General features: G+C 39.5%; 1 protein-coding gene across 1 annotated transcript in view; it reads left to right on the top strand.

The window, feature by feature from the left end:
* Positions 1–26,403, top strand: part of pdzrn4 (PDZ domain containing ring finger 4) — a 91,099-nt gene that overhangs the window by 37,489 nt on the left and 27,207 nt on the right. The window contains exons 2-3 of the mRNA XM_063002937.1: positions 19,357–19,610; positions 25,079–25,181. Coding sequence (XP_062859007.1) covers positions 19,357–19,610; positions 25,079–25,181 — 357 coding nt within the window. The remainder of the gene's footprint in view (positions 1–19,356; positions 19,611–25,078; positions 25,182–26,403) is intronic.

The raw sequence follows: 26,403 nt of genomic DNA, 5'->3' as shown, positions 1-26,403 counted from the left end.
TGTAATAGCAATGAGTGCTTATGCTTTAAACTCTTTGGGTTGGTTTCACAGACAGGGATTAAGCCTAGTCCTAGACTACGCAGCATTTTTAATGGAGATTCTCCATTTAAAGCAAAATGTAGTCCTGGACTAGCCTTAATCCCTGTCAGGGAAACCAACCCGTAATGTATTATTTCAAAAATATTGATAAAAAAAAAAAGACTTGGGGCAAATTAGTGAAGCACCTTGTTAAGCAATGTATTATTTTAAACCATTCAGTCAGATGCTAGATTTGTAAATGCATTGTGAAAAGCTTTTCCAACACATACAGTTGAGACTGTGACTTGTCTTGTAGTTGAATATATCAGAAAGACTTCTACATGCATAAAATGCCTTTGCCTCTATTGTCTGCTGTGTGCTCTGTGGGGAAGAAAAAAGAAATCCTACCTCAGGGCACTGAAGCTGCCGAGCTGGAAACAATGCAAGCTTTGCTTAAAGGCTGCTTTGGGACGGTTAAAGGCGATACCTGGCACCAATCAGTGAAAGACAGGGAGATGGAGGTGAAGATCAGGGTTTCCACAGCCTGCCTCACCCAGCGGAGCAAATGTTTATTGGCTCTGGCAAAGAGCCAGATACATAATACTGGGGTAACCCACAGCTTCGGGACTACAGGTTATTAACAGACTGAGAATCTCACATCTTTGCCCAAAGACATGACTAATTTGCCTTGTAAAAATGACCCTTAACTGGGAAAAAAAATCTGGGGAGCTTCTGAACAGTCCATATACTGAAGATTAATCTTTAAGATACTATGAGCTACATTTAATACTGCACCTGAAGAAATATGAAGCATGTTAGGTTATGATAGGTGAGTTAGATATCTGATGCATTAGAGTATTTATGTGGCAGATGCACTTACCCAAAATGCACAAGTGAAGCTAAAATCAGTCCTGTGGTTGATGAGTTGATGGGTAAGTCCATGCTCAAAGACCCCAAAGGATTCATTTGACAGTCATTGAATCTGTTCTCAGAAGCTTCCAGTCACAACATAAACCCTAAACTTCTAAGCTGAGCCTGTCCACTAATTACCCCTGGTCTAATAATACATTAGTGGTCTTATTTTTGCTTTCCTTTGTTCTACAAAAACAACTGTAGAATCTAGCTTGAGCATTTGTCACTACACTGTTACAGTTTGGTGAACAGTTTAAAAGCAAAGCTTCAATACAGCAAGACTGAGCTGTTGCATATTCCTGGAGAGATTTTCTCATATTGTGATCTTGACGTCTCCCTGAAGAACTGTTATTTTACCATATGACAGCATGAAGAGCAAGGAAGTAGTTCTGGACAACCAAAGCTTCATCCTCTGCCCATTTGTTGCTTGCCTGAACCCGTCACACAGATTTCTTCTCTACTACATCAGGAAGATTTTGCCATTTCTGTCTATAGAGCCCACTCAGGTGCTTTTTCGATTTCTCCTATTGTGTCAATTTCTTTTAACCAATAACCGACCTTCATTAGAGGATGTTTAACCAATAACTGATGAGCTTATAGTGCCTTTTTAAAACATAAAACAATACATAAAAATACTTCTACTTCTTAGTGCAGTTAGCTTGCCCTACTTGCACAGAGAAGTCAACTAGGCTTACATGGACACAAAGAAGTCTCCAGCTATTATTAAGCAAATTTACAAAAAAGTATTACAATGCCATGCACATCAAATTTGAGTTCATTTGTATATTTTCCCCAATAAGTACACTATTTTTTGATTGCGCAACATGGTGACCTAGCATGCAGTGTGGGTTCACAGTACCAGGGCCCATGGTTGATGTCTGTAAAGACTTCCTCTAAATTGCCACTAGGTAAAGGGTTTATTAAAATGAATAAGTGCATAAGAGTTCTTATGTAGGCTCTGCAACTAGAGCTGGGCGGTCCTGAATCACCCGGGTTAATGAATCGAATCTTTGTACTGAATCAGGAATCACGAGTCCGAAATCTCAGTTAACCCGGATCCTATGAGTCCTCTGAGCTGCTGCTAAGTACACAAGGCGAGTGAGCAGGCTTACCGAAACACCGCAGACTCAGATGATTTGGCTGAACCGACTTCACTCCATGAATCTAAGACAAGTGATATTTGGATGCATTTTCAGGCAGTAAATCAATCACAATCAGAATGTCAGTACAAGTGACTCAACTGACCCAAGTGAACCGGATCACATTACTGAGTGACTCAGATTAACCCGAGTCCATAAAATGAACCGAATTTACCACCACTATCTGCAACCCCAAGATGAAACACTTACTACATAGATACACTATTAATAAACATTGACTGGCTAGATTTGATGTGTTAAACTTCATTTTATTTTCATCAACTGCTTTATCTTGGACAGGGAGCCAATCCATGGTAGAGCTTTACATAAAAAGACATATATCGACTTCAATGTCAACTTCAGCTTAATGCTCTATTGAATAAAAACAGTGTAATATAGTGAACATGACAGTAATGTACAGTAGAACAGTAAGATGATCATAAACACAGTGAGCAGAACCAGTTTAGCAGTCAGAATGTAGATTTTATGCAAAATGTTATTATAACGTTATGGATGCTTAACCAAGAAAGTGTTTCATAACATGCACCAACTAAACATGCAGATGCCGCCTGTATAATAAACTATTCATAATTAAATTAGTGTAGTTATTGTAAGATAATAAGCAGAGTTTTACCTTTATACTGTAACACAATGCAATCAATTATTAAACAAAATTACACAAAGATCCCTGTGTGTAGAGATTAACATGCTTCATAATTCATCATTCAAACGATATATGTGTATTATAAATGCATAAAACAGTTCAGATTAGAAACTCTGCATGTGTGAGTACACAGAGCTGGTGCATACACCTTGACATTCATATCGGCATTTTTACTCTTTTCTATAACTGAGTGGTTGTCCTTGGAGTTGTAACGACACTTGAGGCGGCAGGTAAACCCCTGCACCTGCAAGAATTGGAAATGGAGCAGGAACGACAAGTATCCTGCCACTTTTGTTATGTAATATACTTTAAATAAATATAGTTTCTTTAAATTTACACAAGTAATTACTTTTGATCTTGCAGTTATAAATATAAACTGAAAAAAGTTTAGAAGCATAACAGGTAATTAACTTTAGTACTTAGTAAGAGTGCAGTAAGCATAAAAAATAGCTTTTTGCAGCATTATGGTTCAAGTTCGAGGAACTAAATACAAATATCACATTTTGCATTAAGAATACAAGCAGTGGACCAAGGCAAGAATCCCACCACTTTTTGTCTGTTTTCTTTTTTTAACATGTTACTAAAAGCAAACTTATTTAGTTTAACCAGTACACATGGAAAAAAGAGACATAGCGTATAGATCACATTTTAATTTAACAACCATTACCAATTAAAAAAATACACTTACTCCAAGGTTAGCATTTTACTTTACACCCTGAATTGGTGGCAATTTAAAATAAACAGAAAAAAACAGCAGTTGCCTAGTGTTTTGCATTTATTCTTGCACAATATCTTAAACTGTCACCTTAAGATTATCAGTCTCAAAGCCCTAATATTTATTCAGTGAGCTTGGATGGTGCTGCACTAAAACACGCTAGCCCTGGTGCTATCAGCCAGCTGGGCATCTACACAGACAGTGTCAGTGTGCTCTCAGTGCTGGTCCCAATCCCTGGATAATAGAAAGAAGGTTGGGTCAGATCAGGTATGTGGAAGCAGCCAAGAGAGAGATAACAATAGACCTCATATTTATCCACACACTAAGAAAATTAAAGTCAGACAATGTACAGTACATTATGTTAGTGGCAGAATCACACAGACTCCCTCGCATCAGGCTTTGTTAACCTTTAAGCCATAACCTCTAATTTACCCAAATGACGAGAGACAAAGATGAAGAATGAACTATTTTCCTGTCAGACTCCTGTCTAACTGCAGCACATGCCAGCTGTCTCCAAACCCAACATTAACATCCTAGAAGGAGGTTAGAATTATGAGAGAGAGAGAGAGACAAAGACTGAAGAATAATGCTTGATGAATGCACAAAGCCCACTTTGCTTTCCGAGCAGACATTGCTTTAGGGCAGCATATAGAGAGGCTGTTTACATACATCGCCTGCATGCTTGATCGCCATTAAACACCAAATTTATGCTACTATAGCTGTTAATTGACAGTAAAGGTGTGGATTGAGAAAGAGGATGCAAAGCATTTGCAATGAATTCAGACTGCTGGATAAATTAGTGTGAGAAAGGCTAGAGGCATATAGTATTCAATGGGGCTTTTTAATTACTCTATTATTCCAAAATAAAAAGAACTTAAATATTTTAATGCTTTTATTACCTCACTTTGGGTGGGTGGCATATTCTGATTATACCATCTGGGTCAAGTTTGTTATCAAGGTGCAAAACTTCCATTTTTTTAAACAGACTTCAAATTTCATATGGCCCACTTTCTTACATGTTTGGTTAGTGTTAAAAATCTATTAAAATATAGGTATTTAGATATTATTTAATACCAATATCATACTTGCATCTATATGTGGCTTGACCCAGCTTGTTAATTAGCTGTTTACTAGCCTGCCTGTCTGCTTGGCCATTAAAAATGTATCATAAAAATATAATACAGCCAATTAAGGTGTTCTAGTTGTATAAATAAATAATAAAAATGTATTTTTAAAAATAATTTATCATTGTCAGACTCACACTGAGTCTGGTGCACGCTCTTACCCCAGGGGCAATTTAGAGTAACCAGTCCACCAGCAGGTTTTCAAGAGGTGAAGGGAAAACAATCTGGAACACAAGAAGAAATCCATGTGGACACAGGGAGAAAACACAAAGCTCCTCACAGACAGGGAACAAAGGCGAGGTTTGAACCTAACTCCACAAGATCCATGTTGCCATGCAGCACCCACACTACTAGCCCCACTACTAATTCACCCATTATATTGTTGTAAAATACAATTAATTTTTTCTGATTTTCCCCCTAATTTTCTCCCCTAATCTAGTTGTATCCAATTACTCTGATTGCGTTACGCTTCACCTCTACCGATACAACCTTCCACTGCTGACTGAGGAGCTTCGCAACTGACACATGTGCAGTACCGACTGCATCTTTTCACCTGCATGAGGCGAGTTCATATGTGGATCAGCCTTGTGCACAGAGAGCCACACCCTGATCAGCGTTATTCCTCAACTCAGGCAGCAGAGGTCGTAATTGCACCAGTTATGAGGAACCCTGGTCTGGCTCAGCCAATCGTTGTTCATCTAGCCGCCCAGCCCAGCCGGATGGCAGAGCTGAGATTCGATACGGTAATTTGAAATCCCAGCTCTGGTGTGCTAGCGTATTTTACCGCTGCGCCACCTGAGCGGCCATGATTATCAGATGAGGGCTCCGAAAAGCTCTTAGATTGGATGTCGGCAATTCCTACTGGCTGGTCAAGTCAGAGAGCATTACTGGATTCTACATGGCATTTTGTAATAAGTGTGCTGTGCTGAAGAAGGTCAAAGGCTAACACACAGATTCTCAGACACAAGAGTACAATGAGGAATTGGTTATATCCAAAAAGTTGTGGTGGGATGGTAGGAAATATTTGATGTCCGAGTACAACAGAAAGCAACCATAGATCCTGATATTTGGATGGATGTTAAAAAAAAAAATAAGTAGAATGGTCCTTAATGTTCTGAGACACATGCCTACATCAATCAAAAGCTTGATTTCCACAAGTGTTTGATCCTTTTGGCAGTAAACTACGATAATTGCATGTGTAACAGAATGTGGTGGACACACGCAGAGTCTATCCACTATGTCCTGTTGCTAGCAGTGGTTAAAAACACTTTCCTAATCTCCTGTCATCTTTGCTTTTGTCTCTCCCCTTTCCCTCAGAGAATTTGCCCAATGTCCACTCCTCTTACCTCCCCACACCTTCCAGAACTCCCAATTATTTTCTACCAAACAGATAAAAGCCCACCAGCAGAGGTCCTGACTGAGGCTTGGTGTTTCATGTGCTCATTACTGAGCTCTACGCTGCCCTCTGACCCTTGCTTATGCTGTAATGAGGTGCGGCCCGCCGAGTGACAGTGTCTGCGGCTATGTAAATACCTCTCCCATGATGCTAACTGCCTCCGGTTCTGTGCACTTTGCGGTCGGAGACACACAAATACAAGAAAACTGTGTAGAAAATCACAGGCATTTCAATTATTTCTTTTATTTAACTGACAAGAATTTATCATGCCGGGAAATCTCTTAGGGAATAAAATATTTTCGTTTGTTGAAATTGAAAATGGGGCCTTAGAAGAAGTTACAAACTGTGCAGTTTGTGCCTAGAATGGAAGATTTTTTTTCCAAAGTATTTGTTTACTTGAAGAATTGAGGTTTATACCTGTGATGCAGACATGTAAGTAAACAACACACTTATTCAAATAATACAATGGGTGGGATCAACATCTGTAGGCTGAATGGATCACCAATAACCTGAGCACATGCACTTCTGATCTGTTAGATCTTCCCTGTCAACTCTAAGTACTGTTATGGTAACATGAAAGCAGTGCTGCCTCAAAACAGTAGACCATTAGGCCCATACTATGGGACCACAGAGTACTGAACTGCATATGGTGCTATAAAGGTGTCATCATAGGTAAGACCCTACCTAATTCACGCCCATTAAACAAGCCTTTTCCCATGTAATATGAAATTTGCTGTGAAATTCTAAATGTACGGTTTATGTTTAGCAATTTAACATTTTTCATTTGCGTAGCGTTCAAGTGCTTCACGTTTACTGGTTACACGTTTAGGTGGTCCTAGCATTCCTACGGCAATTCAGTTAGCAATCAGTCAAAATGTCCAAGATGTCAACGTTATGCAGCTAAAAACACTACTCAGGTAACTTCAAACCAGTATTTCTGAGGGCGTCGCTGGATTTACAGCTAGCCGTTAAGGTAGGCTGTGCTGTGTATGAAAGCTTCCATTTATTCCATCATTTAATTTATGAAGGTATTTGAATGACTGCTGTGAAATGTGGCACTTTTCTGTAAAAATCCATGAAATCTGTGATTTTTGAAAAACGAGGTTCGTGAAATTAAGCACATTTTTCCATGAATTTAGTACAGCCCTAATCATAAGGTAGCGAGCTTCACCCATATTTCACCCAAAATCACCTTTCCTTTAATAAGCAAGCTAAGAAAGTATAATTAGTGTGATTGCAGTAGGCAAGCACACTATTGTTATCCGAAAGTCATATTATTATTATTATAACCTTAATTATATAAGTATGCTTTCATTATAATTATATCTTTTAGTTTTTGCTTTATCCAGGTCGACTGATGAAGATACTCTATATAACCAAAAGTATGTGGACACCTAACTGTGAGCTGATGGACATTTCATTCCAGAACCAGTGCATGAATATGAGGTTGACCCTCCCCACATTTCCCACTTTTTGGTCTGCAACAAAATGTGATTATCATGTTTGTACCTACCCAAACAGATTGCACCAAAGGAAAAAAAAAAACCCTCCTCTGATTTAACCAAACTAAAAAGTACAGGTGTTTTACACCCTAAAGCTCGTTTAATGCCAAGTTCACACTACACGACTTTCAGGTTGTTCAGATCGCTGTACAGTTGACACTACACAATTGGATCTCTTGCAGTCGGGAGTCTTTTAAGTCATTGTGGTTTTCACACTACACGACTGATCGGTGACAGGGGGTAACACACTACACCATCTATCACCGGTAGGGATCTCAGATTATTCTTCAGATTATGTATTTATAGACTTCACAACTGTTACCCAAGCATGGAGTATGGCAATAGAATATAGCTTTTACAACAAACTTAAACATTTTGAAGGATGGCAACATAATTTAATCAACTAGTATATACTAACACTTTTAAGTAGTAGTAGCTTAGTGATTAGGGTACTTAACTATTAAAGGATGAGGTTTCAAGTCTATCTAAGCCTTGGAGCATGGTTCTGTTTGCTTGATAGTATCCTGTTCAGGCCTCTGTAGCCAAAATTTCAACCCACATCCTTTTAGAACACAAGTGAAATGAACGAGCTGCTAAGAGCAGAAAATTGCTCAAATGTGTTTAATGTACCTGGGCGTGAAGCAGAATAGGCTCCATTAATGTCTAAAATAACAGGCGGCCTTGCTCTGCTTGTGTTTTATGTTGGTGCGGGGTGAAAGGCAAGTTGTTCGGCTGCTTGATGTTGTGATCTAAGGGGACACTCAGATTTCCCTCGCGACTCTCGCACTCTTTTTATTCTGCAGTTTCATTTCACCGGAGCGGCACAGCATGCTCTGTGACTTGCTAAAGCAGCCCCCTCTGTCTCGCCACGTGTGATTTATGTACTCATAACATCTTTACTGTACCACACCACTCATTGTATTTTAGTCTGACACTTATTATTAAAATGAGACATTTAACCCGCTTGAATGAAAGCCCACCAGCGGCTGGTTGGAGGGTCTGCTGCACTCAGTCACTGGGGATTTAATGCCAGTTCATGCCCATGCTGCTTTGTGCTTCTCACCTGTATCCAATTTTTTTTGTCTTTATATAAAAATCAAAATTGAATCGCAGAGCACAAAGAAAAGTCAGTGGAGCATTGCTGGTGACTTGAGAGGTGTTCAGTCATTCAGTCGCATTAAGAAGCAAATAATGTCTGTGTGAATGAGAGCGGGCATCTCGAGCCCAGTGCCAGGTTTACTGAAAACGGCTGCTATCACACCTCCCCCTAACATCCAGGATCTATTGTTCCTCTCTTTATGAGACTGGAAAGGGAAGGGGGTACAAAGATAATAGGTGATTTATCATACCTACTTGCTCCTAATTGCTCAGAGAGCTTCTGTAGTACCAAACATACCATTTAAATCTTTGTTTTTAGTTACTTTCAGCTGCTTTATACTTTTTGCATCATGTAATGCACAAACAATAGCGGATAGAAGCCATGTCTTGTGCATCAAGTTGCACCACATTGTAAAGGAATTGCTTTGTTCATCCAAAAGGTTGCACATAGTTACAAGAATGTTAATGTCCACAATGTTGTGATGCACAGTCCAACCGTGTACACTATGAATAAGGCATCTTTATGCATCTCAGAACCTTATTTTCATAGATTTAGCAACTGACTCTGATACTGTAACAGTACTGTGTTAGAGCTGAGCACAGTGGTGGTCAAACTCATCCTCTCTCCTGCAGTTTGGGGTATATAGGGCACGTATTGGAGGACATGCAGTACAGCTGTTTTAGCATTCTGAGCTACTACTGACCTACATTTGTCCTCACTGCAGCTAGGGCTTGCGTTTGACTGTTTGGCTATGTTTAGCTCAAGGGCTGATAGTATATGTTTGTGTTAATGATTAACAGCTAGTCTTACAAGGCCGTTTGTCATTTCTAAAGAAGTTACTTCACGTCTATAAACAGCCCTAAAAACGAATGTGTTAGAAATAGACTTTGTCCATGTATTTGAATGTACTTCAGGTGTTTTAATGCTACTAATGTACTTTTTGCCTTCTTTTGTAACGGACGACAGCACAGGTTTTTACCTCCTGTACAGAGATTTCAAATGCAGCAGTGCAGTCTGTGGTAACTATACAATGTAGAGTAGAATGTCTTCAATTGTCATATATACATATACAGATGTAAAGTACAATTAAATTCTTTTTCTGCATGTCCCAGCTTGTTTGGAAGCTGGGGTCAGGGGATAGGGTCAACCATTGTACAATGCTCCTGGAGTGGAGAGGGTTAAGGCATTGAGCATTGCTCAATGACCCAACAGTGGCTGCATGGCAGAGCTGGGATTCAAACTCTCAGCCTTTCGATTGAGCTACTAGGCTACCACCGTCCCATTTATGTCTTTTAATAGAAAATATTTGTATGCCTTGGTCTCTTTAACTCTCAAATCCTGACTTAGAACATTTGTTCTGTGATTTGAATTTGGATGCAACATCACATGGCATCATACTTATGACTGGCGGAGTGAGTTGTTTTAGTTGCATTCCAAGCTGTTTGCTGCATAGTGTGTAACTATACCATTTGTTCTACACTTATTAGATACTGTTTACGACAGTAGTGCACAATTTGGGATACAGCCAGCTTTAACTGCCATCTTTGCTTTGAGCTTCCCCCTTAGCAGGCTACAATTGGCTTATGAATTTCAAACAGCGCTGAACTGGTGCCCTTTCCAGGCCGTATCACTTTGCACCCAGTATAAAAATAACATGAAATGACCACAAGAATAAAGTAAGAAGAAGCAGTAGAGAAAGCTGCTGGGATACTAAAAATTTACGAGATGTAAAACTTTCTTAGTGTAAAAAGAATGTTCTGTAAGATTAGGTATAAAAACAACTGCACTGTCTTCTCCACATCTGCTGTGTCTGTGTGCCAACATTACCAGCTGCATCATAGTTTCGCCTCCTACCTCTTACAGCTTTTCCATGTCACTTTGTTATTCTGCATTGTGCACAGATTAAGTAGCATTCCAGCAATGAGTCAGTTTAAGAATGATTTTATTCCAGAGACACTGTGTGGACAAAAGTATTGGGACACACCTTTTAGTTTTTGAATTCATGCATTTCAGCCACAACAGCTGTTAACATCTATAATAGATCAATTATTTAAAGGTGGTTATTTACCTCCAACTTTGTAGCAACAGTTTAGAGAAGACCCTTTCAAGTGAGTCCTGGGTTCGATCCCCAGGAGGGGTGGTCTGGGTCCTTTCTGTGAGGAGTTTGCATGTTCTCCCCGTGTCTGCCCCACAGTCCAAAGACATGCAAGTGAAGTGAACTGGAGATACTAAATTGTCCATGACTGTGTTTGATATATCCTTGTGAACTGATGAACCTTGCGTAATGAGTAACTACCGTTCCTGTCATGAATGTAACCAAAGTGTAAAACATGACCTTAAAATCCTAATAAACAAACAAACAAAGTTTAGTGAAGTTGAGGTCAGGGCTCTGGAGTTTCTTTAAATCAAGTTTCTTTAAATCTGGAGTTTCTTTAAATTCATGTCTTTATAGACTTTGCACAGTCATGCTGGAACAGCAGATGACCTTTCCTAAACTGTTGCTGCAAAGTTGGAAGTTTAGAACTTCTTTTATATTATTACATCTGTTAGCAATTGCTGTGGCTGAAACACATGAATTCATTATTATGTTGTTTTCCAAAGCAATCTACAGTTGTGACCGAATCTAATGCAGTCAATTAAGGGTTAATTGAATGGCATACTGGTGGTGGGACTTAAATCAGCAACCTTCTGATTACTAGTCTATAACCTTAAACACTGAGCCACCACTGTTCTGACCATGTCTTTATAGTAGGCTGGCTTTCTTACTGATTGTATATTGTGTAAGCTTATATTTCACAGGTAGACACAAGTGTATTTTAAGTCTGTATTTTAACCTGCATTTTAATATTGTATCCATGAATGAGGTAGAGTATCTTTAAAAGTGTTTTGTAAGCCAAACAAAGACATAGCAGACCTCTATGTAATAGCTAGACCCCATGTACTTTTAATAGTTGAAAATATGTCAAAGTACCAAAAATTTTGTCATTTATCATACTCTCTTAGTTCCTAATTAAGCCACTTTTGTCAGGCTAATTCATTATAACAAAAATATAGCATCAAGATTTGCAGTGCAGAAGGTTGTGTGCTGATGTAAATGTTTTATGTGTGTGCTTTTCATTGGTGAAAGGTGCTAGTTTAGCTTTGCTTGCCAATAACTGATTGTAAACTGTAGACTGGTAACTGCCAACAACTTCTACATGTGCAAAACTTGATTGTGTCCCCTGAATTATTGCCAAAACTATTGCAATGAGCAATGGAATTTCTAAATTAAAATTGAGCTATTTCTAAAATGCCATGGTAAAATTGCTAAACTTTCACAGTCAAAGCCACTTCCATATTTCATGTTGTGTTATACGTATAAATGTACCATTTATAAAATATAAGACATTTATTTTTGATGTATCACAAACCACATGAAACAAAATAGTCTAAGATAATCTAATTCACTACCAGTAGTAATGTTCTATTTCATTTGGGATGCATCAGTGGCAGTATGTTAAGTTCTAGTACTTGCCAAGTAAATTACCTGTATATACAGTGTATCACAAAAGTGAGTACACCCCTCACATTTCTGCAAATATTTCATTATATATTTTCATGGGACAACACTATAGACATGAAACTTGGATATAACTTAGAGTAGTCAGTGTACAGCTTGTATAGCAGTGTAGATTTACTGTCTTCTGAAAATAACTCAACACACAGCCATTAATGTCTAAATAGCTGGCAACATAAGTGAGTACACCCCACAGTGAACATGTCCAAATTGTGCCCAAATGTGTCGTTGTCCCTCCCTGGTGTCATGTGTCAAGGTCCCAGGTGTAAATGGGGAGCAGGGCTGTTAAATTTGGTGTTTTGGGTACAATTCTCTCATACTGGCCACTGGATATTCAACATGGCACCTCATGGCAAAGAACTCTCTGAGGATGTGAGAAATAGAATTGTTGCTCTCCACAAAGATGGCCTGGGCTATAAGAAGATTGCTAACACCCTGAAACTGAGCTACAGCATGGTGGCCAAGGTCATACAGCGGTTTTCCAGGACAGGTTCCACTCGGAACAGGCTTCGCCAGGGTCGACCAAAGAAGTTGAGTCCACGTGTTCGGCGTCATATCCAGAGGTTGGCTTTAAAAAATAGACACATGAGTGCTGCCAGCATTGCTGCAGAGGTTGAAGACGTGGGAGGTCAGCCTGTCAGTGCTCAGACCACACGCCGCACACTGCATCAACTCGGTCTGCATGGTCGTCATCCCAGAAGGAAGCTGACGCACAAGAAAGCCCGCAAACAGTTTGCTGAAGACAAGCAGTCCAGGAACATGGATAACTGGAATGCCCTGCGGTCTGACGAGACCAAGATAAACTTGTTTGGCTCAGATGGTGTCCAGCATGTGTGGCGGCGCCCTGGTGAGAAGTACCAAGACAACTGTATCTTGCCTACAGTCAAGCATGGTGGTGGTAGCATCATGGTCTTGGGCTGCATGAGTGTTGCTGGCATTGGGGAGCTGCAGTTCATTGAGGGAAACATGAATTCCAACATGTACTGTGACATTCTGAAACAGAGCATGATCCCCTCCCTTCGAAAACTGGGCCTCATGGCAGTTTTCCAACAGGATAACGACCCCAAACACAACCTCCAAGATGACAACTGCCTTGCTGAGGAAGCTGAAGGTAAAGGTGATGGACTAAACCCAATTGAGCACCTGTGGCGCATCCTCAAGTGGAAGGTGGAGGAGTTCAAGATGTCTAACATCCACCAGCTCCGTGATGTCATCATGGAGGAGTGGAAGAGGATTCCAGTAGCAACCTGTGCAGCTCTGGTGAATTCCATGCCCAGGAGGGTTAAGGCAGTGCTGGATAATAATGGTGGTCACACAAAATATTGACACTTTGGGCACAATTTGGACATGTTCACTGTGGGGTGTACTCACTTATGTTGCCAGCCATTTAGACATTAATGGCTGTGTGTTGAGTTATTTTCAGAAGACAGTAAATCTACACTGCTATACAAGTTGTACACTGACTACTCTAAGTTATATCCAAGTTTTATTTCTATAGTGTTGTCCCATGAAAAGATATAATAAAATATTTGCAGAAATGTGAGGGGTGTACTCACTTTTGTGATACACTGTATATTGGTCAGAGGATTGATTGATTTCCATGGTTAAAGTCCAAACAGCAATGTATTTAGCCAAACACACAAACTTATGTCTCATAATTAGGGCCCTACTAAATTCACAGAAAAATTTGATTTCAAAGACCTCATTTTCCAAAAATCACAGATTTCAATTACTAGTCCAGTACCTAACCTGCTAGGCTATGACTGCCCTTTAGGTATAGGGCCTTACTCATAATCCGCCAAATTTTGATAATACATACATTACACTAGATTGAGTTTTTACATGTATAGTAGTACTGTACACGCTTTGCTCTTTGTATGTCCAGTGCTAAAACCATATAGAAACAGTGGGAGGGAGCTGACTCTCTATCTGGCCTTTATTTGCTCATACTGTGCCAGACCAGGCGGGTGGCACCACATAGATTCGAACCCTGGTTTCAATATAGGCTAGCACATTAGACCACTGAACACCCTAACTAAATCAACTAACCAGGGGCCAGTGATAGCTCAGTGGTTAAGGTACTGGACTAGTAAACAGAAGGTCCCTGAGCAAGGTCCTTAACCCTCAATTGCTCATTGTGTTCAGCTCATTGTGTAAGTCACTTTGGATAAAAGCGTCTGCTAAATGCTGAAAATGTAAATGTACACTAACCATACTTCAGATCAAATCTGTCTCAAGCACCATGTTTCTGCTGTTAATAAAACACTGATTGCTGTGATTAGAGTAAGTGTATTTAGTTTAGTGGTAGCCTAGTGGGTAGAGCTTTGGGCTATCAACTGAAAGTCTCTGACCCCAGCTTCCAAACCAGCTGGGATACGTGGAAAAGAATTTCATTGTACTGTACATCTGTATATGTATAAATGACACATAAAGGCATTCTATTCTGTTTTATTCTACAGTAATTCACAGTAAGTCTCATACTGCAAATTGCCCTTGTGAATTCCCTCCCTTGTCATTAAACATCTGCATTACTCTTATAATCTAGGTGCCAGGCTAGACCATTGACAGGAAGCAGAATGCTAGATGCCCACAATGCCTTAAATCTTTAATATTATCTTTTAGCTGAAAATAATCAGTCCATCTGGCACTCACATAAACAATAATCAAGAAATCATCCTTTCATTTTCCTGTTTTAAAAGCTCTTCCCCCTTAGCAAGGCAACATCTGCTATCAGACTATGAGCAGAGAAAAGCACTGCTAGCACTTACAATTTGCTCATTTTCTCCCAGCCTGTCATAAACCATAGGCATGCTCATTTGTCTAGTGTGACTCCTTTGTCTCGAATCTCGCTGCTTCAGGAATTGTGTGGCAGCCCATAACAGGCCATTCACACAAAACTACAACAATGAGCCATGAATGCTGACTAGACAAACAAACAAAAAACCATGTGAATATTGTTCAAATTGCAGAGCTGTGTGAAAAAATAAATTCAGCATGATGAGATAGCTGCCATCTCTGTATTTCTTTAATACAGTTTTTTCTCTCGCTATGTTTGTAATGAGTGTCCTCTAGGACAGTTGCCCTACTTTATCGTCTGGCTGATGAATGCAGCATTGCTTTTCACAAAGGTCAGTCTCTTTGAAGATACTGTTTCTGTCGGAGTGTTTATGGCTGGCAGAAACGTAAGCAATATATCTCTTGAGGGGACTCAAGATGTCTTGTCTTGACATCTTAACATGCTTGGGTTTAGGGGATAACACAGTGGGTTTGGAATTGTAGTGTAGACCCTTCTTTGTGGCACTGGGGAACTGGTAGAGGTAACTAAAGAGAGTCTTTATTCTATTTAGGGGTCACTACACACATCATACATAATTTAAAAAACCATGAAGTGATCAACATTATTGATATTAGAGAGCTTGGATAACAAACCATTCAAATATTGTTTCTCTACATACTTTTTGAGCCTGCTTTTACCCTGTTCTTCAATGGTCAGGACCCCCACAGAGCAGATATTATTTAGGAGGTGGATTGTTCTCAGCACTGCAGTGACACTGACATATTGGTGGTGTGTTAGTGTGTGTTGTGCTGGTATGAGTGGATCAGACACAGCAGCGCTGCTGGAGTTTTTAAATACTGTGTCCACTCACTGTCCACTCTATTAGACACTCCTACCTAGTTGGTCCACCTTGTAGATGTAAAGTCAGAGACGATCGCTCATCTATTGCTGCTGTTTGAGTTGGTCATCTTTGAGATCTTCATCAGTGGTCATAGGACGCTGCCCATGGAGCGCTGTTGGCTGGATATATTTTTGGTTGGTGGACTATTCTCAGTCCAGCAGTGACAGTGAGTTGTTTAAAAACTCCATCAGCATTGCTGTGTCTTATCCACTCCACCACCATGTCAGTGTCATTGCAGTGCTGAGAATGATCCACTCTGTAGTGGTCCTGGGAGAGTCCTGACCTTTGAAGAACAGCATGAAAGGGGGCTAACAAAGCATGCAGAGAAACAGATGGACTACAGTCAGTAATTGTAGAACTACAAAATGCTTCTATATGGTAAGTGAAGCTTATAAAATGGACAATGTGTGTAGAAACAAGAAGGTTGTTTTAATGTTATGGCTGATTGGTGTATGCTTACAACTCTACACGTTCACTATGGTACATACACCTATTGGGCACAAACCATAAGACTTGATAAAGTAATATGGCTTACATCAAAATCTACTGTAGACCTTTTAGAAATGGCTACAAATCTTGTGCACAGAGTGAGCAGTAGTAAAGCTCCAAAAATGTCATGTCACGCTCTGATCAAAGATTTTGATGAGCAATTTTATGTGATAAGGCACATCTGGTAGAGTGGGTGATGCCTGCAACATGGGACCTTTGTTGTATTCTTGCCTGTGGTCACTGTCTGTAGGAGGTGTTTGGCATGTTTTTTTGGGCCAAAAGGGAATGCAAGTATATGCTGGCCAACAGCTAATTGAATTATCTTAATCCCACAGTTCATTTCTCTCTTACTCTCTCTCTCTCTTATTTGTGGCTCTTTCAAACAACTATAATGGAGAAAAATGAGATATTTTAAAAGCGAAAAGGAAAATTGAGCTAGTTTTACCATATTTCAGTAACACATTAAAGCTTGTGCTTTGAAGCCTGTTATCAGAAGTAAATCTGTTTCTCTTTGGGTTCCAATTACTTATCTAAATAAAGTACTCCCTAATTTCCTATATATGCAACGTACAAAGCAAAGTAATTTAATTAAGGAAGCAGGTAGAGGAGCCCACCAAACCCTCTCTGGCCAAGGTAGGCCACTCAATAAGATCACGCTTCAGATTTTTTAACTAAGTGAAGAGATTGTGCTTGTTGCCTCTTAAACACTTTCTAGGCTTGGCAACATTTGTTCTGTTTTGATTAATTAGTCATTTCTAGCTTGATGGGAAAAGCATGTAATTATTTTATTATTCATTTAGCTGTGGGGATGAATGTTTCAATACCTAATCAGTCTTACATGTGAATTATGCACAGAGACAAACTCTTTTAAAGAAATACAACTCGGAAATATTAAGTGGGTCAGATTACTGCCTGTAGTCTCAACACTCAGCGCAAGCAGTATGCCTTGTTTGATGCTTTAAACAGAGCTGTGCAATGGTCTAAGGCACATGGTAAAAGGGAAAGCAAATGTGCTTTTAAAATAACTGAAGTTTTACATTTACGGCGTTTAGCAGACGCTTTTTATCCAAAGCAACTTACATTACAGTTATAGTATATTGTCTAAGCAACTGAGGGTTAAGGGCCTTGCTCAAAGACCAAAACGGTGGCAACCTGGCAGTGGTTGGGCTTGAACCAGCGACCTTTCGATTACTAGTCCAGGACCTTAACCACTAGGCTACAACTGCCTACATGTCAATGAATTCAACAAAGAGTGATAAACCATTAAAACTACATTTGCTGAATATCTGGTTTCTCCTCCGTTTGCCTTTCAATCTATTTTTGGTGGGTTTTGCTCTACTCCTCAGGCACCTGAATTACCTCTGGTACTTACTGTGTGTTAAGTGGTTTGATGGTTTTCTGGTTTCCGCCCATCAAACAAGAACAAGCCAGTGGGTGGTCGGGCTACTCTAATCACACAGTTTTGTGGTGCAGCTAAGTAATGGAATCAGCTCTTTTAAGCATTTTGAAGAATTTGTCACAGTTTAGTTTATTATATTTAGGTTTTCCCTACAGTATATACACCAGCATTACATTATTACCACTGACAGGTGAAGTGAATAACACTGATTATCTCTTAATCACAGCACCTGTTAGTGGGTGGGATATATTAGGCAGCAAGTGAACATTTTATTCTCAAAGTTGATGTGTTAGAAGCAGGAAAAATGAGCAAGCGTGAGGATTTGAGCGAGTTTGACAAGGGCCAAATTGTGATGGCTAGACGACTGGGTCAGAGCATCTCCAAAACTGCAGCTCTTGTGGGGTGTTCCCAGTCTGCAGTGGTCAGTATCTATCAAAAGTGGTCCAAGGAAGGAACAGTGGTAAACCGGCAACAGGGTCATGGGTGGCCAATGCTCACTGATGCACGTGGGGAGCGAAGGCTGGCCCGTGTGGTCAGATCCAACAGATAAGCTACTGAAGCTCAAATTGCTGAAGAAGTTGTGTATGGGGCTGCATAGCCACAGACCAGTCAGGGTGCCCATGCTGACCCATGTCCAATGCCCGAAAGCACCAACAATAGTGGTGGAATATCCTGGAGTGGCCAGATTTTATTCCTATAGAAAATCTTTGGTGGGACTTAAAGAAAGCAGTTGCAGCAAGTAAGTAGTTGCATCAAACCTCAATAAATAAATTTTTGCATTAGAAGAATGGAAGAAGATTCTACAAGAGAGATTTCAGAAGCTTGTTAGTACTTACCAAAATTGTTTTTCAGAGGTTATCAAAGCAAATGGATGTTCCACCAAGTCCTGAGGCTGGAGGTTGAATAATAGTGCTCATGGATATTTTACAAGAGATTGTTTTTCATTAAAACTCAAAATGATATTGACTTAGCTTTATCAAAATAGCTGGTGTGAATCGATAAATCTTTTCATTTTTTTATTGACTTGATGGAAAGATTGATAGTTTTCATTTCTTATCAGTAATCTCAAGTGGGAGCAGGATCCACTGAACCCCTCATTTTAAACAAAGCAAAACTGGCCTCAGGGGAACAGATCATAAAGCAGCCTGCTATGGAAGATACATGACCACTGCCCCTCAGTGACAATCACACCTCATTCAGTTCAGACATGGGTTCATTAGTCAGTGTAGAAGCTATGAGATATTTAAGTCTTTATGTAAAAATGTAAAAAGACATTTTGTTATGTTAGATATTTGATTAGCTTTTCTAAATAATCGTTGGCATCCATCCATCCATCTATGAGAAAGTAATAAATTACATGAACATTCTCTATAAATGATTTTATATGTTGAATCATGTTGCTTAAGTTGTGGTTGTAAGCTTTTTTAGTGTTCCCCATATGAACTTTACCTATTTTAAAATAGGCATTGCTTCTAGTGAGCTTATTAAAGCTGAAACTGTTGAGCAAGTATTATCTCTGTCTTAAAGAGTCTTCCTGACCCAAAGTGGAATTAAGCTTTTATCTCAGTAAGCATAAATAGACATGTCTGTTATTGTCTGTCAGTAAAGAAATTCATTTTCAAATATCTCCAGAATTACATTTTATATTGTGTTTCTTCTCTTCCAGGTAAATGGAAAGGACTTATCGAGAGCCAGTCATGAAGAGGCAGTGGAGGCCTTCCGCACTGCCAAGGACCCCATTGTGGTCCAGGTGCTCCGGCGGCCACCTCTTCCTCGGGGTCAAGGATCGTCTCAGGATGTCCAGGTGGTGGATGTGTGCACGCAGACTGACATCACCTTTGAGCATATTATGGCTCTCGCCAAGCTTCGGCCCAGCAGCCCACCCGTGCCAGACATTTGTCCTTTCCTGCTCTCAGACAGGTAGGAACCATTCATGCATTAAAAGATCCAGAGTGTTTTTTTTATAGCAGTACAATCACTGATTGGCTAATGGTGCCTTATTTATTTATTTTGAGTATTGTGCAAGAGATCTCAATCTCAGTGTCCTTCTCAGGTTGTCCATAGAGCATTTGTATGACTGGACAATGACGTTGGTCAAGTCCAATTCATTCCAAAGCTGTTAAGTGGAGTTTCTTTAATACAAGCTTTACTTCATGTCTTTATAGACCTTTATAGACCTTGCTTTGTGCACATATGCATACATTTGATCTCATAGGATTTTGATCTTTTCAAAGTGCTGCCAATGAGACAAATTGTTTACATGACATAAACAGAACTGACCTCAGACCTGGTCGATGGAAACCAATTCCTAGTGTTTTACAAAAAGCCTGAATTCTTGTATTCGGCATAATTTTGCAGGAAAATATACAACAATGCAACTAGTAAACTGTGGAGCAATGACAATGGGTTTGCTTTTTAGATCATGCAATTGGTCCTTGTTGCTTCATAGTGCTTTAATAATATTTAAAGCACCCTTTGATTGAAGCAATAAAGTTTCATTAACCCCCATCTTTTTCTTTTTTTTATCTTGTCATTGTCTACAAATGATGACTCTTGCAGAGTGTTTTGTTTTAAACTAAACTATTTTCCATACAAAACTGCATGTAACTCAACTGCCAATACTGTCTCTCAGTATTGCGTGTTGTTTCCAAGCTTGGCGCTTAGTAGGACCGCCAGCAGAAACCGTTTTGCCACACATCATATGAAAAACTTAAACGCTCTGGTAAGCGGCAATATGCGCCAAGCCTCGCAGCGAGCGAAACGCAAAGCGCTTATCATGTGAATGCAGCCTTGGTGTGCACTTCCATATGGTCACGCAATTGCTATAGACTGTGTTTATCAAAGTTGTGTACACTGCACCAGGCTTTAAACACAGGGTATTAAATGTGTAATGGTGAATTTTTTACTCGTCGGGTACATGCTGACAAAGCAGTGTTTTACAAACCTGTATATTAATCTATACCCAGCGTGGCCTTTATCAGTTCACTACAGTATCTTCAGAGTTTATAACTTGAGTCCTTGAGGGTGGAATTTAGCAGCTCTCTTTGTTGTGTATGGTAAATATCCTAGAATCGTAATGAATTTTAAAAAGCACCATGGGGTTTCTTCCCAAACTACAAAGAAAGCTGGAGCTAATCTGTTGGTGCTCATATTCAAGTTGCTCTCAAATGGGTTGTGAAGTGTGAACAAGATAAAGTTTAGCATAAAAAATATCTGGGTTTCCTCCCCAGAGACGAGCATGGCACGCAAAGTGTGTGTGGAGGCGTTTTTTTCACAGTGTTGTGAAGTTAACTGACACACACACATACACCTACACACGCACACACACAAAGACTGTGTGTGAGGTAGGTAATTATTTTTACACAAAGGACCTTTTCTAATTAATTGTCTTGAATTCGTCAGCTGCCCAGGTGTCATGTTTTATTTTGAAATCCCATTTGGGCTTTTGAGTATTTTGATTTGAAATTAATTTCTGACAATGGCTGAAGAATGTGATGGCAAATTTTTAACAGGCATATCACACCCTAACAAATTGAGCATTCATATGTCTAGCAAACCTTTATGTCAGCTAATCTAATTTCTTTAAAGCAGTAATAAGCACCTAGCCATGCTGCCTGTCTTTATGAACATTTGTGAAAGAATGAGTCATTCTAAAGAGCTTACTGAATTTGGGCATGGTACTATAATAGGATGTCACAATTGCAACACATCAGTTCATTAAATTTATTCCCTCCTAGATATTCCACGTTCAACTGTGAGTTATTGAGTCAGGAGAGCATAGGCGACTTCTATGCACTGTGTACCTTTGGTGCTTTGGGTCCCACTTTTCAATAATACCAGAATTCTCTGGCATTAACATCAGCATAAAGACTGCGTGCCAGGATCTTTATGGCTTGGGTTTTATTGGCCAAGCAGCTGCATGCTAGCCTTACATTGCCAGATGGCGTAGTGTAAAGCACACTGCCACTGGACTCTGGAGAAGGGAAAATGTGTTCTGTGGAGTGATGAATCACACTTCTATATCTGGCAATTGTATGGGTCTGGCAAATACCAGGACAATGTTACCTGCCCGAACGGCATTGTGCCAGCTGTAAAGTTTGGTGAAGAAGGAATAATGCTATGGAGTTGTCTTTTAGGGGTTGGCACTTAGTTCTAGTTAAGGAGAATCTTAATGCTTCCGCATATCAAGACATTTTGGGAAATTGTATGCCTTCAACTTTGTGGGAAGCACAGAGCTAGGTCCATAAAGGCATGGTTCGGTGACCATGGGATGAAATGTCCAAATGCCCTTCTGGATAAATGGGCAAATATTACTCTGTTAAAGCTGCAAAGGGGGGCCGTCTCATTTTAACACCTATACATTTAGAATAGGATGTCCTAAAAGCTCCTGTAGGTTTAATGTGTAGGTGTCCCAATACTTTTGTCCATATAGTGAATGTTTAACTGAGTCATTGAACATTAAAAACAGCAAAGTGTCTTCATTAATAAAATCAGCGTTCATTTTTGTAATGTATATTAAATATATTCCAAGCCTTAATGTATGAGCACAATCATTTAGAGTGTATAAGCTGTTTAAATAATTGTTTTTAAGATTTAATACTGACTTTAATGATGCCTGTCTTCAAAAACTGAGGCTGCATCTCAAATCAAATACTACTGCACTAACTAGTATGTTAACGTTAGTGTAAGATAAAGCCTGACTTTATCTGCACATGCACAGATTGTAATTAAGGATATGCATGCATTGAATAATCTAATAACTGGGCTAAGATTAGCATAACTTGGTTTCTTAAAACTAAATCAACCAACAAACGTACTTTTATTTAAGATGTCCGAGTTTGCAGTTACATAAACAGTTCAGTTTTTACAGAAGTGCAGACATTATTAATGATAATTGCCTTGCATTAGCATAAATTATTGGTATATTACTCTTGAATAGCACAGAGTTCACAAGGTAATTAACAGTTAATGGGTCCATAAAACGAACGACCACGGTATCCAACATTAAGCTAAAATCCTTACCCAAAGCCTGCAGCAGCGTCCCAATATAATCAACCCAACCTATAAAACTAACACTCCTGTTGGTTTCTCATCTACCATAAGGTGCCCCAGACTGAGTAGAGATTTTATAGATCCAACAAATGTGTTTGTTCCCCACTGTATCACACAGCAAGAGATCATAAAAATTGGTAATTGTGCCTTATCCACATGCTCAATGCAACATACCACATGGCAGATACGAAAAGATAAACCATTGTGACATTTTAAATACACAGCAAGCTATACAACAAACAAACAAAACCCCACAACCAGAAACAAGGTCTAACACAAAAAATGATGTAACAACTCAAAAAAAGAAATTAGCCAATACATGTTTTAACCTTTGGTTTGGATTACCAGTTGTCTAAGTTTTTTATTTTATTCTTTTTAAGTTTGTATTGTCAATTAAACATTAAAATCTTTACTACACACCCCATTTAATAAAAAGAAGAACTTATGTTTTGTTCATTCTCTTGAATCTTTATTTAACTGATAACAGTAGAAGGAGAAGATTTTCAATGTTTTTACTGATCAACAGACTTTGTAAATAAACACATTTAGAATTGGGACAGAGGCTAAATAAAAGTGAACAGTTCATAGAATATTTAAGTTATAGTGTTCCACAATAAGCAGATAAACAGGTGAGGGAATCATGATGGGTATTAAAGGAGGATCCACCAAAAGATCAGTCTTTACAATGAGTCTGTAATCACAACTTTGCTAGACATTGTAAGAGAATCACACAAAGTGATTCAAAAAAGAACTTTTCTCAGTTCAAGAGTGTAAATAATTCACCATATACTGTTTTAATATTGTGAAAAGATTCAGCGATCTTAAACCGTGTAGGGAAAAAGCCAGAAACCACTTCTGAATGAGAGCTCTCAGCTGGCATTGCATGAAAAACCGTCATTCTCCTGTGATAAATATAGCCATATGGTCTCAGGAGTACTTCAGATTACCATTATCACTTAAAACAGTCAACCACTGCATCAGGAAATGCAACCTGAAACATTTTTACACAAAGAGAAAGCCATATGTTGAGTCTATGCATAAACACCTCAAAGTTCATTAAGCTCATCTCAGATGGCCCAAAGCCTAAAATGAAAATTAGTCCACAGTTCAGCTTTTTTTGGGGGGGGGAACAAATCACAGATTCTTCTTGTCATTGTGTTTCATAAAATGTCCCAACTTTTTAGAAAATCGGTTTTGTATACTTCATTCTTTCATAGTGCGCACACACACACACACACACAATCACAGACTCACACTTACCACAGTTTTTTATAGCTTATGCAGCTATATGCAGACTCCACACAGAACCCTGGTCGCCAGGCCGGGGCATAGAACCCAGACCCTTCTTGCTGTGAGGTACATTGTGCTGCTATTCATTTTTTAAATTTAGATTAGATTAATATAGATTAAATTATTCCAGCCATTATAATTTGGGATTAAACCCGGCCTTACAGCAGCCTCTTGCTTTTCTCTGTTTCTTGACTCTAACAACAATTCCTAAGCTTCTTTCAAATGAATTTACCATCAAAGAACGTTTTTAATGTCATTTCTCTAGCTTGTTTAGCATTTGTGTTTGCTGATCATTTTGTAATTTTGTGCAGCAGTTGGTCGTAACATGCAGCATTGCCCTACGTGATATTTACCTCTATTATCTATACATTTAACACTTAATACATTGCTATTTCTGTACACATTGTGAACAATGATTTGCATGTTTCCACATGGAAGAGCATATGGAAAAGCATATTTTCCTTTTGATGTCTGAAATACACTGTGTTATGAAATCTGAGACTGTGCCAGTTTTCCCCAAGGACAAGGGGTCTGGAAATTGAAGGTATCATTATAGACTGCAGGGTTTATAGTGATTAATTAGAGAGAATGTCTCACCACGTCTCCTTAACCCCCCTTTCATGACATCATCACTGAGAATGTATGACAGATTCTTTATATTCACCTGTCATTGCTGTCAGAGAGGAGAGGACAAAGCCACTGTGAGTGAGTAAAAGCGTGTGATTAAGAGCTTTTCTTTATCCACTGACACCTAGTCGTCATATTCAATCTACACGTACCCTCTGGCTTCCTCTCTGTTCTACCTGCTTTGTCTCACTCCATCTGCCTCAGCCTCCTCTCTTTACCTTAGCTTTCCCCTGCAGGTTTTATTCACTCTTTCATTTGGACTCCCTCTGTACCCTAAACACCCTGTTGAGAAGTCCGCTTCCCTACTTCAAACCTCTATTGTCCATCACTCACTCTCACTTTCATTTCAGCATTTGCTTCATCTTGTCTTTTTACCTCCTTGCCTTACCCAGTCTTGTCACTGTCTGTTTTGCCCCAAGCTGCCACTCGCTTCACACCGTGGGCCAGGAGTTCTACGAGGGGAACGAGTACCTTTCCAACATGCCGGCTGAGGCCGAGAGGACTGATGAGTTAGAGTACGAGGTAAGATGGCTTTTTTTTAACCTGTCACTTTTATTAATAACATCTGATATCCACTCAGCATGAGTCTCTATGATCGACCTTTCCAGATCATAAGAAGCCCTGCTGGTAATAGACTGCCCAAGGTTGTCCCTGTGGGTCTGCACTGACAGATGATAGGACAAAGTCATGACCTAGGACCCATGATCACAGCGTGGTATATAAATGGAGGGGGTGGTAGCTTATTGTTGCCCTTGGCAGCTTAAACCATTGTTGCATTTTGAATAGATTCATTTGCCATATCAGCACAATTATAGCTGTCCTGTGACCACCAGCCCGGTTTTGAAGATACGCAGATCTTGTGGTCATTTTTAAATTCGGTTTAAATTGGTTTGCGAATATTATGATGAAATAGCACATGCATATGGGACAAATTTCAAAAGCCCATTGATTGTTGCTAAGCATGTTGACCCAATTATACATAGAAATCTACACAGGACCATAAAGGTATGTTAACATTCATTCTTACTAGTGATATTAGACATTTGAACCATTGCTACCAGTTTTAAGAAATTAATCAAATGAACTGTTTGGGATGGGGTTGTCATTGCCACAATGTGCAGTTTGAAGAATCAGTTTACGTGGTGTAAAGCACACATAATTTGAACTCTGGAGCAGTCTAAATGAATTCTCTGAAGGGATAAGTAATGTTTGCCAGGGAACTCTACACTTGCTAGGAATAGAAATCTGGGGGCATTTCTGATGGTTTTTGTTTCAGTATAGTCAAATGTTACAGCTTACAATGTGATTGTACAGTATAAAATTGTGTGATATCAACTTTGTGCAGAGAGGTATTGTCTTAAAAAGGAAGAAGACAACCCCAAACTTGGCCCAAAGTAGAATGGTTTGCTATATTTAGTGTGGAAGAACTTGCCCAGACCCCTGACCTCAAACTCAACCACCATCTTTGCAATGAATTGGAATACTAGTTGCAAATAGGTCTGATCTATCATCAGAACCACTCACTCACTTTCTTAACCGCTTATCCAATCAGGGTCATGGGGGGGTGCTGAAGCCTATCCCAGCTATTTTCAGTGGGCGCAAGGCATCCAGGGTGTCCAGACTGACGGGGCGCCAGTCCATCGCAGGGCAGACACACACCCATTCACCTATAGGCCAATTCAGTGTCTGACTGTTTTTGGACTGTGGGAGGAAACCGGAGCTCCCGGAGGAGCATGCAAACTCC

This window comes from Trichomycterus rosablanca, chromosome 1, assembly GCF_030014385.1.
Source record: "Trichomycterus rosablanca isolate fTriRos1 chromosome 1, fTriRos1.hap1, whole genome shotgun sequence".
NCBI classification, from domain to species: domain Eukaryota; kingdom Metazoa; phylum Chordata; class Actinopteri; order Siluriformes; family Trichomycteridae; genus Trichomycterus; species Trichomycterus rosablanca.
The sequence above is the reverse complement of the archived record's forward strand: the minus strand, read 5'-3'. Positions and strand labels throughout refer to the sequence as shown.